The sequence below is a fragment of the Arvicola amphibius genome, chromosome 10 (genome assembly GCF_903992535.2).
Source record: "Arvicola amphibius chromosome 10, mArvAmp1.2, whole genome shotgun sequence".
Lineage (NCBI taxonomy): Eukaryota > Metazoa > Chordata > Mammalia > Rodentia > Cricetidae > Arvicola > Arvicola amphibius.
Window position 1 is genome coordinate 31163966 of NC_052056.1, and position 12065 is coordinate 31176030.

The 12065-nt window shown below is 41.5% G+C and overlaps 2 protein-coding genes across 4 annotated transcripts in view; one reads left to right on the top strand and one right to left on the bottom strand.

Annotated features, from left to right (window-relative positions):
• Positions 1-3389: 3389 nt before the first annotated feature.
• Positions 3390-7919, bottom strand: Cggbp1 (CGG triplet repeat binding protein 1). 3 transcript variants are annotated; one of them, XM_038346391.1, is made up of 3 exons: positions 7726-7919; positions 6977-7193; positions 3390-3978 (listed from the first exon to the last, which is right to left on the bottom strand). In XM_038346391.1, exon 3 carries the CDS (start codon positions 3959-3961, stop codon positions 3458-3460), a length of 504 nt encoding a protein of 167 aa, XP_038202319.1. In that variant the 5' UTR covers positions 3962-3978; positions 6977-7193; positions 7726-7919; the 3' UTR covers positions 3390-3457. The 3 variants fall into 3 exon arrangements, with proteins under 3 accessions (XP_038202319.1, XP_038202317.1, XP_038202318.1); XM_038346389.1 differs by having other exon boundaries at positions 3390-3981; XM_038346390.1 differs by lacking the exon at positions 7726-7919 and adding an exon at positions 7331-7466 and having other exon boundaries at positions 3390-3981.
• A 276-nt stretch (positions 7920-8195) lies between these two features.
• Positions 8196-12065, top strand: part of Znf654 (zinc finger protein 654) — a 71886-nt gene continuing 68016 nt past the window's right edge. Inside the window, exon 1 of the mRNA XM_038345402.2 lies at positions 8196-8448. Coding sequence (XP_038201330.1) covers positions 8260-8448 — 189 coding nt within the window. The 5' untranslated portion in view covers positions 8196-8259. The remainder of the gene's footprint in view (positions 8449-12065) is intronic.

Genomic DNA, 12065 nt, shown 5'->3' on the forward strand with positions numbered 1-12065 from the left:
ATTTCTAAATGTCACAAACTTTTAAAAAGCAACACATTTATACTAAAATACGTGCATGAGCAAAAGTAAAAAATAAGCACAGGAAGACGAAAATTAACATAGTAAAGTTTTAATACAGTTTTATGGATACAAGTAGAATAGCACTAGGTAAGGACCATAGTTACCTCAGCGATCTGAGTATGGGTTGAGATCATCCAAGGTTTAGGATAGCCACTTCACATTCTCATCAGTGCTGGCTGAAAGCCAAAGCAATCTATCATGGAAACTATAGGACTAACCTTCCATGTAAATCAATTAAGGTGATCTGTCCTCATTGAATGGCAGTTGAGGTAAGTCCAACAAGTAAGCCCTTACAAAGACTAAGAACCAAATGAAAACTTGCTTCTAGCCTTTGTTTTAGGTCACCTTAAGTTTAATTTGCATTTATGTGCTTGCTATCATTCATGCACAAATTCTTTTGAGGCCAAATTTCAGCTTGGAAATTTTGCCAACTGTATGTCCAACTTCAGATTATTTCCAAGCAGACACTTAACTGTTTAAAAGAGTAAGATGTAAAATTTGCTGTTTTCTGGTCCCTTAAAATTCAGAGGCCACAGGCATAAACTGGAAGTAGCACTTACTAAATATTAGAAAGCCTTAATCAAAGATAATGGATAAAATAACTATATAGGCTCTCATACACAATCTCTCTAATTTCTCACTCTGTAAAATATGATTACAATATCTTTCAGGCCTGCTATATGCCACAGATAATGAGAAAGAAACCAACAGAAAATTCAACAAGCTAGGACTGTTTACTGTCAGGATATAGCGAGGTTCTGGAAGACATACTACAACACTCAAACATAACAGGTAAGTATGTGTTGAAGGCAGTTTATAAATGAAATATAATGCATCCAACTTATAAAAAGGAGCTGCTATTGGTCCAATAGTATAGCATCATACTACCACTATATAACTAAGATTGAAAGCTTCTGTACACGTTCACTTTGCCTCCCAAGTAGCACATGCCTTAGTCTCCTTTATTAGCTAACATGCCAATCATAGTTTTGCAAATCTTTACCAGTTTGAGCAGGCTACTATAACCACTCTTATTATTTATGAGACAAATTTAACCAGTTCCAAGAAACAAACTTTCATAATCAGTGAAGCAACATTGATACTTTCCCCCAAGGGAATGAAAAACTCATTCTAAGGACATGATACAAGCCTAACAGAATGAACTATGCCCAAGAGATGCAAAAACGTAAGAATAGTTGCAAGCCTGGAAAAACATTTCTATAGGAACTAAGTGACTATGAAGTCAGTAATAACTGCAAGAAAGGCAAAGGTGAATTGTTTTCCTAGTGCAATATCAAACATGTTAGGGGATTACTAGAAGCTGTTCTGCCATGTTTACAGATAGTGCATAGTCCCAGACAATAGGGAATAGTCCAAATCACATGGAATTCTGAAAAAATTAAAATGATTTTTATTCTGAAAATAGTGGTACAAAACTCAATTATTTTAGTTGCTTAGACATCCTACCATCTTAAGACAATTTAAACATGGTCGCCTGCAAATTCTGAGAGTAGAATATACTGTTTACACTCTGCTGATCTATATGCTTTACCAACTGCAGTTAGTAAACAACTAGTCTAGACATTTACGTTCTACATGAATATAACCAAACATGAGAAAATGGAAAATACAAATTTTGAGAACTGATTTTCCTTTCCACAGCAGGCTTTTAAAAGAAGCAACTGGTCACCTTGACAACCTGAATTGGGAACTTAAATCTACAAAAGACCCTTAAGTTGTTCTTAAAAACACAAATTATTGCTGGGCGTGGTGGCGCACGCCTTTAATCCCAGCACTCAGGAGGGAAAGAGGCAGGTGCAAGAGGATCTCTGTGAGTTCATGGCTATCCTGGTCTGCAGAGTGAGCTCCAGGACAGCAGGTCTATGTAGAAAGACCCTGTCTCAAAAAACCAAGAACAAATCAAAACCAAAAACCAAAAAAGAAAAAAAAATAGCAAAGCCAAAACAAAAGCCCCCAAAACATAAACCAATCCCCAAATTATATTATTATTTACTAACTTTGGCTTTTTGTTTAATGGAAATTTGCGGCACAATGACCTGAAAGATAACTCCAAGTCACACAGGGCATCTTGCCACTGATTTACAATAGAAATATAACTTCAATGTTTTCAACTATTTGATTTTTTTTATTTTTATATTAAAGCTCTAAGTCTTCGGATACTAAACTTTTAAAAAATATAATTTGGATCTGATGAAGAGGACTTATCTGAGTTAAATTACTTCTAAAAAGCTTACAGAACAGTGAGGTTCAGAGAGAACCTAAACATGGTTGACCTTTAACAGAACTGATTTTCTGACTCAAAAACAGCTAAGCAGCATCCTGCTAATCTCTACTATAAAATTCGTGCCTCATTTATTAGACAACTGTTTAGCATCCAAGTTTAAAACCCTATGTCTCCAGAGGCAAAGCAGTAAAAGTCAAACTAAAACTCATTCCTAGCCTATTTACCTAAATAAACTTATAAAATCTTATGGAAAAATTACTGTATAGAAAGCAAGTTTTTTATTTGCTGTGAGTCAAAAAGTAACTACTAATTCCTTGTTAAAAAAAAAAAAAAAAAAAAAAACTGAACCACAGTGTATTTAAATAAAAAAAAAAAAAAAAAGTCCCGTAGTCCTTTAATACCAAGACATAAAAAGTTTGCAAATCCAAGATGATGTTTAACATGAAAACTATGGTTTAAAAATTTGTGTTCATAGTTTGAGACTAAAAATCTCATCACCGCAAAACCCCCCAGGGCTTTTGGCAGACATTAGATTTTAGTCTTTTGGTCACTTGAAGCTGCTACTGTGTACAAATCTCTAAAAGGGTGAAGACTGCGAGGAAATGAAGGGTAGGCAATTACTTCACATATAAACAAAATGGAGTTTGAACAGCCATTTCTTCTAGAGATCTCAAGCTCTAAGAACATTTCCTGTCTACCATTCTATTTTGAAAAGAACTCAAACGTCTTCAAGTTCCTGTGAGTGGTATAGTCTGGCAGCAGCTTCAATTTTCTAGGCTAGTTCTCAATCCAAATAATTAAGTCACCTCACAAGAAATAATCATACATGGCAACAGGGCTACAACGCAGGGCAATTCTTCCATGCACAAACATTTCAGAAGAAAACCCATCAGTTTTAAAGATAACCACCAGGTTTCAGATATCCTAATACACTCTATAGCTAAGTTTTGCTTTATACCATAGGTGACTAACATTAGCATAAGTTTTGCAGTGAGGTTTTTTCCTTTTGCCTGCAACTATATACACATTGCAAAACTATTCTGTATCACATGATCTGAAATGAAATAAATATAAAAATGAAGCACACAATCAACACATTAACTTTAATACTCCACATTATTAATCTTGATCACAATGGTCATAACTGCCTTGTCAGCAATCCTGTGAGTTGAGGAGCTGATTTTCATTCTCATATCCATCAGGCAGATACGCTCTCCTCAGCTGGTCTGACTTAGGTATGGACCCTCCGTTTTTCACATGTCGAGACAGGAATGCTCGGACTGCTGGATGATCAGCCTTCTCCAGGGGGATGTTGGCTTCCAGGCACATTTTCACAAAGTCCTGGATAACACTGACTTTCTCTGTTTGCGCAGTACTGTTGCACTGAAGAGATGCAGTTAGGGGCCTCTGCTTCTTTCTCACATTCTGCTCTTCAAATTCTGCCTTCCTCTTGGTGTGTGTCTTTGACTTGAGGTGGTCACTAATGGCAGACTTGCGAACATGATTCAGAACCACATTGCAAGAAGTGCAGAAGAGTTTTCCTCCATCTTCATGAAGCTCACCTCCAAATTCAGTGACTCGATCCAGAGGGGTCACATACAAGGCAGTCTTAGAACGGTTCCGAGCAGGTGGTGCTGTTACTACAAACCGTTCCATTTTGACTGAGTAAGGTTCTTCTAAGACAAGAGAAAGATGTAAGTATCATGACAATAGTTCATTCTAGAAGTGATTTAACAATAATAGATAGGGTTAAAGTGCTTTTTTAAAAGTAAATAAAGATTTAAGAAAACCAACTCCTCCCTCACTCAAAAACCTCAAACTTAATTTGGTAGGTTGTGTGTGTTATAAATCTTTATCTGAAATATTCAAGAACAGCAAAACTAAATCAAATTAGCAGCAGACAGCTAGGCCCATTCCTTGCCATTTGTGTATGTGGTATATGCCCGTGAAGACACCTTAGTTTTTGAATTACTTCTCTAGCTGAACCCAGAACTGGGATTACGGACACTGATGAGACCAGTTTTTACACAGATGATGGGGATCTGAACTCAAGGACACATGCTTGCACAAGAAGCACTACACCTACTAAGCCAACTTTTTTTCATTACCTTTATGACAAATAAATTAGATTTATGAATAACTCAAATTACTCTAGATATTTCTATCTGTTAGAAAATCCCAAACACAATAAACATTCAGAACAATAATACTAATCTTGCCCAAGTTAGACATGTTCAAGTTAGTTTCTCACTGGAAACTGATTTTGAGAAGTCAAGTGTGTGCAAACTTGATAGCAAAACTTGTTTAAAGAGAACAAGTAACAACTAACAAAGAACATAATGCAAGTGCAACTATATACAATGGCACTAAACCTTGAGATTTATATATAGCAAAAAATAAGTATGTATCTATTTAAGGCAGTGGTGGCCCATCCCTTTAATCCCAGCACTGTGGAGGCAGAGGCAGGCAGATCTCTAAATTCCAGGTCAGTCAACCTGGTCTACAGATAAAGAGGTCCAGAACAGCCAGGGCTACAAAGAGAAGTCCTGTTTCAAGAAACAACAACAGCAGCAGCAACAACAACAACAATAAAACAAAATAAAGGGTCTTACTCTGTAGACATAGAGATCAACCTATCTATGCCTCCTCCTGAGTGCTTAAGATTGTAAGTATATGACATTATGCCTGGAAAAGCAAGTTATTTTTAATACATGTATTTTTAAAGGGTGATAATAAAGTTAAGTCAACATGCTCTTGGTTTCATTTCCACTGAAGACTAATTTTTATTTCTCTTAATATGGTGCCCAATAAGTGACAGGGAGTCAACCAAACCTTGATGCTTGAAAGAGTAAATGAATGTCAGTGTACAATTTAGTGGCACAGCAATTGTGTAGCATAAGCTAAGTCCTGGGTTTGATTCCAGCAATTAAACAAACAAACAAACAAACAAACAAACCAAAATAAAACAAAAACTGAAACACAAAAATGCCCAAACCAAATGAACAAAAAAAAAATATTTAGAAGCAGCTTAATAACTCACTCTACCCAGATATCAAACTTTAAAAATCTAAAACACCCCCCCCAAAAAAAAACAAAACAAAAGAAAACAAACAAACACAGCAAAACTGTAGTCCAGGCTGGTTTTCAATGTGAAATCTTCCTGCCTCATTGTACTAAGGAGTTCGGATTACAGGTAGTGCCACCATATCTGGCTGCTTTTTACTTCTTATGTTTACATGTATGTATGAATGTGTGTGAGCCCCTATGCATGGCATGTGTGGAGTTCAGAGGACAACTAGAGGGAGCTGGATCTTCCTTTCCACCAAGTCCATCCAGGGACTGAACTCATGGCTGTCAGGCTTGGCAGCAAGCATCTTTACTCTGAGTCATTTTACCAGTCCCACAAACTTCTTAAAATGATCACCTGACTATGAGCTTTGTAAAATTACAGTATTGAAAACCCAAGACAATGAATACACTCCGGCAACAAATGAATAATTAGTTTTACTCCCCTGGGACCATGCCTCTGAGCTAATTTCATAATAATCAAAATATAAAGACACTAAAATGAATGATAAAAATTCATAATTTTGTTATAAACATGTTGGAGAAATATGCCCAGATATGTTCTGAAGAATTAGTTTTTATAAGTATAATTACAACCCATGGAGTATCCCACTGTGTTAATCTACTTGCTGGGCAACATCAAAATTCTTTTAATTTTTGTCAATATGTTAGCAAAAATCTAAGTTAGAGGACTTAGCAATTCATGAAAATTCTGTAAGGCACAACAAGCCTAGAATATGCTTAATTTTTGTAGATTTTTGCCCCATTACATCTTTGACACAAGTCCTGTCAGATACTGTGTTAGGCTAGAAGTTTTCCATGTCAGAAGACAGGTCAATGAATCCTACCTAATATTCAGTGAACAACTATCAGTGCAAATATTTGAAATTTTTACATGTATTCTATACTTCTGAAACCAACCTGTTCTAGTTATAATTAATGGCTATAAGACAGTCATGAAAAACCCTGAATTCTTGTTCTGGGGTACCACTTAATTTTTTTTTCCTATGGAATTATATTTAAGTACCTGGACTGCAAACTTTGAAAAAAAAATGAATCTGTAATTCTTTTTTGGTTTTTCGAGGCAGGGTTTCTCTGTATAGCTTCAGAGGCTGTCCTGACCTCGCCCTGTAGACCAGGCTGGCCTTGAACTCAGAGATCCACCTGCCTCTGCTTCCTGGGTTCTGGGATTAAAGACTTTGGTGACCAAATCTGTAATTGTTTTTTTTCCTCCTGGCAGAAAATATCTTTACTACACCTATTAATTTTGCAAATTATGACGAGAAGAGCCAGAGCTCAAGCAGGAACACAGACTATTAGCACCACAGAAGCGAAGTGCGAATCTGTAATTCTTGTACTAATGTGAGGCCTAAGCTTCTCTAGTCTTTTAAGTTGAAAGGTTTGCTTCTGATATTGCCGATGCAAATATCCACCTCGTAGAGAGGCGATGATCTTCGTTACAAGTAAAAGTAGTTTCCGAAGTCCGAAATATTTTAAACAAATGAGGAAGTTGAGGAGTTAAACGCAAGAACTAGCTAACAAAAGCGAAGCAGCAATTTACTAGAGCAAAACTAAACTCAGAAGTTTTCAAGTAGAAATGTTTACCGGCTTAATTTCCAGTTTTTTTTTTCCTTGATATTAAGTAGTAAGGGTTTTCCGGTGCAAAACTGCAGAACTAGGGACGCATCCAATCCTAGCAACTTTCCGTTTCTTCGGACTCGGAGACGCCTTCGAAAATCAGTTTTTCAACAGGTGGTGGTGGGGAAAGAGTTTCTGGGCTTGCACCCTATTCTCCCTGCGGCGCCGGGAAGTCATGCCTTTACTGTAAGACACAAAAACAAACAGAAAGGAAAGATGGTGGAGGGGCGGGAAAGGCAGACCGCAGGCCGGCGGCGGAGCGTCTAGGGCACGCACAGCCCCGGTGTTTCCGCCCTCGCTGAGCGATAGGCGAGTACAGACCTCGAAGGCGGCTCGGTCCGCACGGCCCGGGCGGGTGCCCCTGCGGCCCGCGCGCTCCGCAGGCCCGAGGCACCGGTGGGGGCGGGGAAGGCGGGCGCGGGCCGGCCGACGTCTAGACAGCCTCCTCCCGCCGCGCCGGCCGAGGCGGCGCCCCAGCGCCCCGACGCCGCCTGCCGCTCCGGGCCGCGTCCCAGCCACCGTCCGAGGTCCCGCGGAGTCGGCAGCCGACTCGGTGGCTGTCCCCGGGGAGGGAGCGGCGGGGGCGGCCCAGGCCGCGGCTGTCAGGTCGCCCGTCTCCTCCCTCCTCCTTCTCCGGCGGCCGCCGGCCCCGCCCCCGGCTCCCCCTCACGGGCCCAAGGCCCCAGCCCGCCGCCCGCTCCAACGGCCAAGCCCACCTTCCGTCTCCCCAGCTCTTCGGGACCGTACGATCCGGCCGCCGTTAGGGGAAGTGCACGAGCCCTCGGCGGGAAGGAAGAGAGGAGGAGGGAAAGGCAGAGCAACGGGATGGAGGTCCCGTTGCGGCCGCCGCTACTGCCGCTGCCGCCGCCGCCCGAGCGAACCCCGCCGTGGCCGCCGTGTCCCCCGCCGCGCCCCGTCCTCGGGCGCGCCCTATGGCAGAGCTCGTAGGCGGGCCTCAGCAACCGCCGAGCAGCGGCGACCAACAGACGGCGGGCCTGGCAGACGGACGGCTCTCTGAACCAATAGGGGTGTAGGGCGGGCATGCCTATGATTGGCGGCCTCTTTCCTCCAGTGAAAACTGGGGGCGTGGGTGGGCGGAGCCGGAAGTAGAGCCTAGCCGAGTGGCCCCTGTCCGGCTGGGGCGGAGGGAAAGGAGGAGGGAACTAGAGGAGGAGGAGGAGGTTAACCAAGGCAGCGGCGGCGGCGGCGGCGGCGCAGGGGCTGGGTACGCGCTGGGCGGCGAGAGCCTCATGGCGGAGGAAGAGAGCGATCAAGAGGCCGAACGCCTCGGAGAAGAGCTCGTGGCCATTGTGGAGTCCCCGCCGGGCCCTGTGGGGCTCAGGGCTGCGGACGACGGCAGAGAGAGCGCCGGCGGCGGCGGCGGCTGTGGCGGCGGCGTCGGGATCAGCAGCCGGGATTACTGCCGACGCTTCTGTCAGGTGAGGCGCCCGTCGGCCGCTCCGACTTGTCAGCCGGCTCCTGGGCCTCGGCGCGGCTCCTGGCCTTCTGGGCCACCTCTCTGGGCTGTGTCCGGGGCTCAGCCGCCAGCCGGACGGGGAGGGAGTCCGGGAAGCCCCGGTTCCCTCTCCGGAGCTTTCCGGCTTGGCGAGGGGCACGGGGAGCAGGTTAGGGGTGACTTGCAGACTTCGGGGTGAGGAGAAAGTGAGTTTGTCCTGGTGGAGGGGCTGGGAGCAGGACGGTCAGCTGGGGAGAACTGCGTCCTGACCTGGCTCTGCCTCCCGGAGACCCCCTCGGTGCCCGAGGGTCCGGTCGTTCTCACGCACGTTCCCTGCCCGGCCCCCCTCACTTCTGCTGAGCTCCCCTGCCTTTCTCTCTAATACCCGCATCCCCGGTTTTCTCGTTTTTGGAGTCGCCAGGCAAGCGCTCATCCCCACTGCCTGCCCTCCTGTCATCGCCACCCCTCCCCCTCTGCTAGGGTCTCCTGTCATTCCCTCATAGGTCCCCGTGGGCCAGTTCTTCAGTTGGCACTGGCACTGACCCACCGTTAGCTACTTTTCCCTCCCGGGTGGGGGGCGCTTTGGGCGTGGGACGTTGATGGAGTGATTGTCATCTTTCCCTTTTTTGACCCCCTTCTCTGACAGACATACTGTTTCCTAATTAACTGCACACAGAGAAAGTCGTTTTCCTGAAACTATTGCCCTGGTTACACCACCCCTCCCCCATCCTTTTAAGTTACACTTTTTTTTTTTGTTGGTTCGTCTGTTAATTTCAGCTTCGGGAAAGTAAATTATTTCTTTCACTTTGCGGACTGCTGTTAGGATTGAATGTAGTTTTGTATTGAATTGTAAGCAAATATAGAAACAAGCGTTTAGGAATAAAGTTAGTATAATCTGCATTCTCATCCGCATACATTTGTAATATAGCTTTTTTTGCATTCGCAATGCTTGCTTCTTAAAAAAAGATACTTTATCATATTACCTTTAAAAATGCTTCTTATTGTGCACATGGGGTTCAGGTCCTGGCTCTATCATTTCTTCCATGTGTACCTATACAAGTTACTTCACCTCTGTGCCTCAGTTTCCTTTTTTGTCAAGTGGGATAGTTGCTAGCTGGGTGAATACATGAATGGTTTGCATCAGTTAGCCCTTAATTTCCTTCAGGTCACAGGTGCCAAATAAAGCGAACAGTGAGTGGGCATTATATTGGTTAACATTTCATTTTATGTCCTGCCAAACATTTAAGTTAAAAAAAAGGATAAAGTTGATATTTTCAGTAAGTTGCTAATGATTGAATATAAATTTTCTTTTGGCAAGTTTTTGCCAGTGTCATAGATAAATTGGTTTGAAGGTCGGAACAGTCTGATATATAGACAATGTATATCCTTAACCTTTTTTCTGTATTTAATGAGTTTCTTGAAAATGTCTTTTCATCTTGACAATTGATGCTCACTGAAGTTCAGTGTGTTTAGAGCCTCTGTCTTATGACTACATGTTTCTTGTTTAGCACCGTTAGGTTTGTAGACTGTGTACCTAGGAACTTCAAACATATGCAAATTAGCATGCATTTGCTATTTTAAATATGAGACAAATGGCATTGCACTTTTCTCTTTTTTACTTTTTAAAAGAACAGCTTTTCTCTGCGTTTCTGCCCCTCCCCCTTGTGTCGTGTGTGTGTTTGTGTGTGTGTGTGTGTGTGTGTGTGTGTACACGTACACACTGGGCATTGAAACCAAGGCTACATCTCCCAATGTGTTCCACCCCCAGCTTGGTGGTGTTAGTTTACTTGTCCAGTGGCTCCTCATTGCTGAAAATTTTGAGTGCCAAGCATTTTTGGAGAACTTTTGCGCACCTTTAAATTTCCCCTTGAAGCTAAGTTTTAAGAGCAAATGAGCAGATTTAAGATTTAGCTCATGAAAACCATGACTACACCTGGGGGAGGACGCCAAGATGTCAAACTCAAGGGTTACCTGGTCTATATAGTGAGACCCTCGTCAATAAACAACAACGTCAGACTCTGATAGTTGTCTTTAAAATGTTTTAAGAACAGATGAGGTTGACTGTTTTTTTAAATTATGAATAACCAAGACTAAAACTGAACAGGAAAAATGCAATGAACTTTTATATAGCTAAATTATGTTATATAAACATACTTTCAGATTGCCAAGTTTTTCCTGAAAATTCATTACCTATTTTATAGATCTCTAATAGGTCTCTTTCTGAGTTCCTGTTCTGCTTTATTTTGAAAGTGATATTTATATTTATATATATTAATTTTAAATATTTTAAATGTAATGAAAGAATCACATTTCATCTACTATTTAATAAATAGGAGTATATTAATATTTTCCAGTAAGGAAAACAGTGGCTTATATAACTGTATTCCCCAAGACCAATTTTTTTAAACAATTAAGGTTCTATTATTTACTAGTAGTGATATTAAATAACTTTAATTTATTAGCAAATTACCTAATCATTAGTAATTCTTAAAATAGATAATTTACTCTTAACTACGGACAGTAAACTGAATATATGACTTAAATATACAGCTTAGTGATATTGAGAAGAAAATCTATAATTTATCTCCTTTTTTGGAGGAAAATATGAATCAAATTTCTTGGCAGTAGGTGCTAGGGTTATAGGAGAAAGGAATGGAACAGTTCTTTTCAGGAAAAGTAAAACTAATTGCCTCTAATTACCCTTGAGCTATGTTAAGTTATCTGCACAAGAAATGCTTCAGGAGAATGGGTACTTAACCCTTACTTTAATTTGCTTTGATATGGAAGGGAGGGGAAGACAACTTATTACTAAGAGCCTATTAACGCTTAACCTTCAGATAAGGAGTTACACAGCAGACTGTGAAGCCTAAACAAATTAACTTTCCTTGGGTTCCAAAGGAAAGGCAAGCTGGCAATTGATTCAGACTTCAGTATCTGCTGAAAGGCAAATAATCAAACACATACCTTGAATTGTGTGCTGTGGATGGGATACAGTGGTGGAAAGTTAGTAACAGGCAGAGGATAACAGTACAGTTATAACAGTACAGGCAGTTAGTAACAGTACTCAAGGAAGCACAGATACAAAGTTTAAAAGAGAACCAGTGTGGTGTGGTAGTGCAGGCCTATGATTCCTGCATCAAGGATGCTGAGGAAGATGGATCTCTGTGAGTTAGAGGCCAGTCTGTTTACATAGTGAGTTCCAGGATAGTCAGGGCTATGTAGACAGACTCTGTCTCTAAAAACAAACAAACAAACAAACAAACACCCAAAATCAAACCAAAACAAAACCCACCTAAAATTTAAAAAAAAGGTTTTAAAATGATGCTTTATCATGACATAGTAGTAAAATTAATTTCAAGGGACATCATTGTTGTTTCCCTTGACTTGTTAGGTGTAGGAAACACTCAGTTTCTAAAACCTAAAATGATTTAACTTTGGTCATACACTGTAAAGTAAACAAGTTAAAATGCTTCATTCTTAATTCTAGTACTAGAATGATTATGAGACACGTATCTGGAAATCTTATAGGTTAAAGTAGACTGTAAAATTATTATGTACTACAGTCGACTTGGTAGCCACCTAAGGAAGATGACAAGCGTA

Bases quoted from the DNA above. Each gene is read 5' to 3' on its own strand.
- Cggbp1 (XM_038346391.1), bottom strand. From the start codon at position 3,961: ATGGAACGGTTTGTAGTAACAGCACCACCTGCTCGGAACCGTTCTAAG.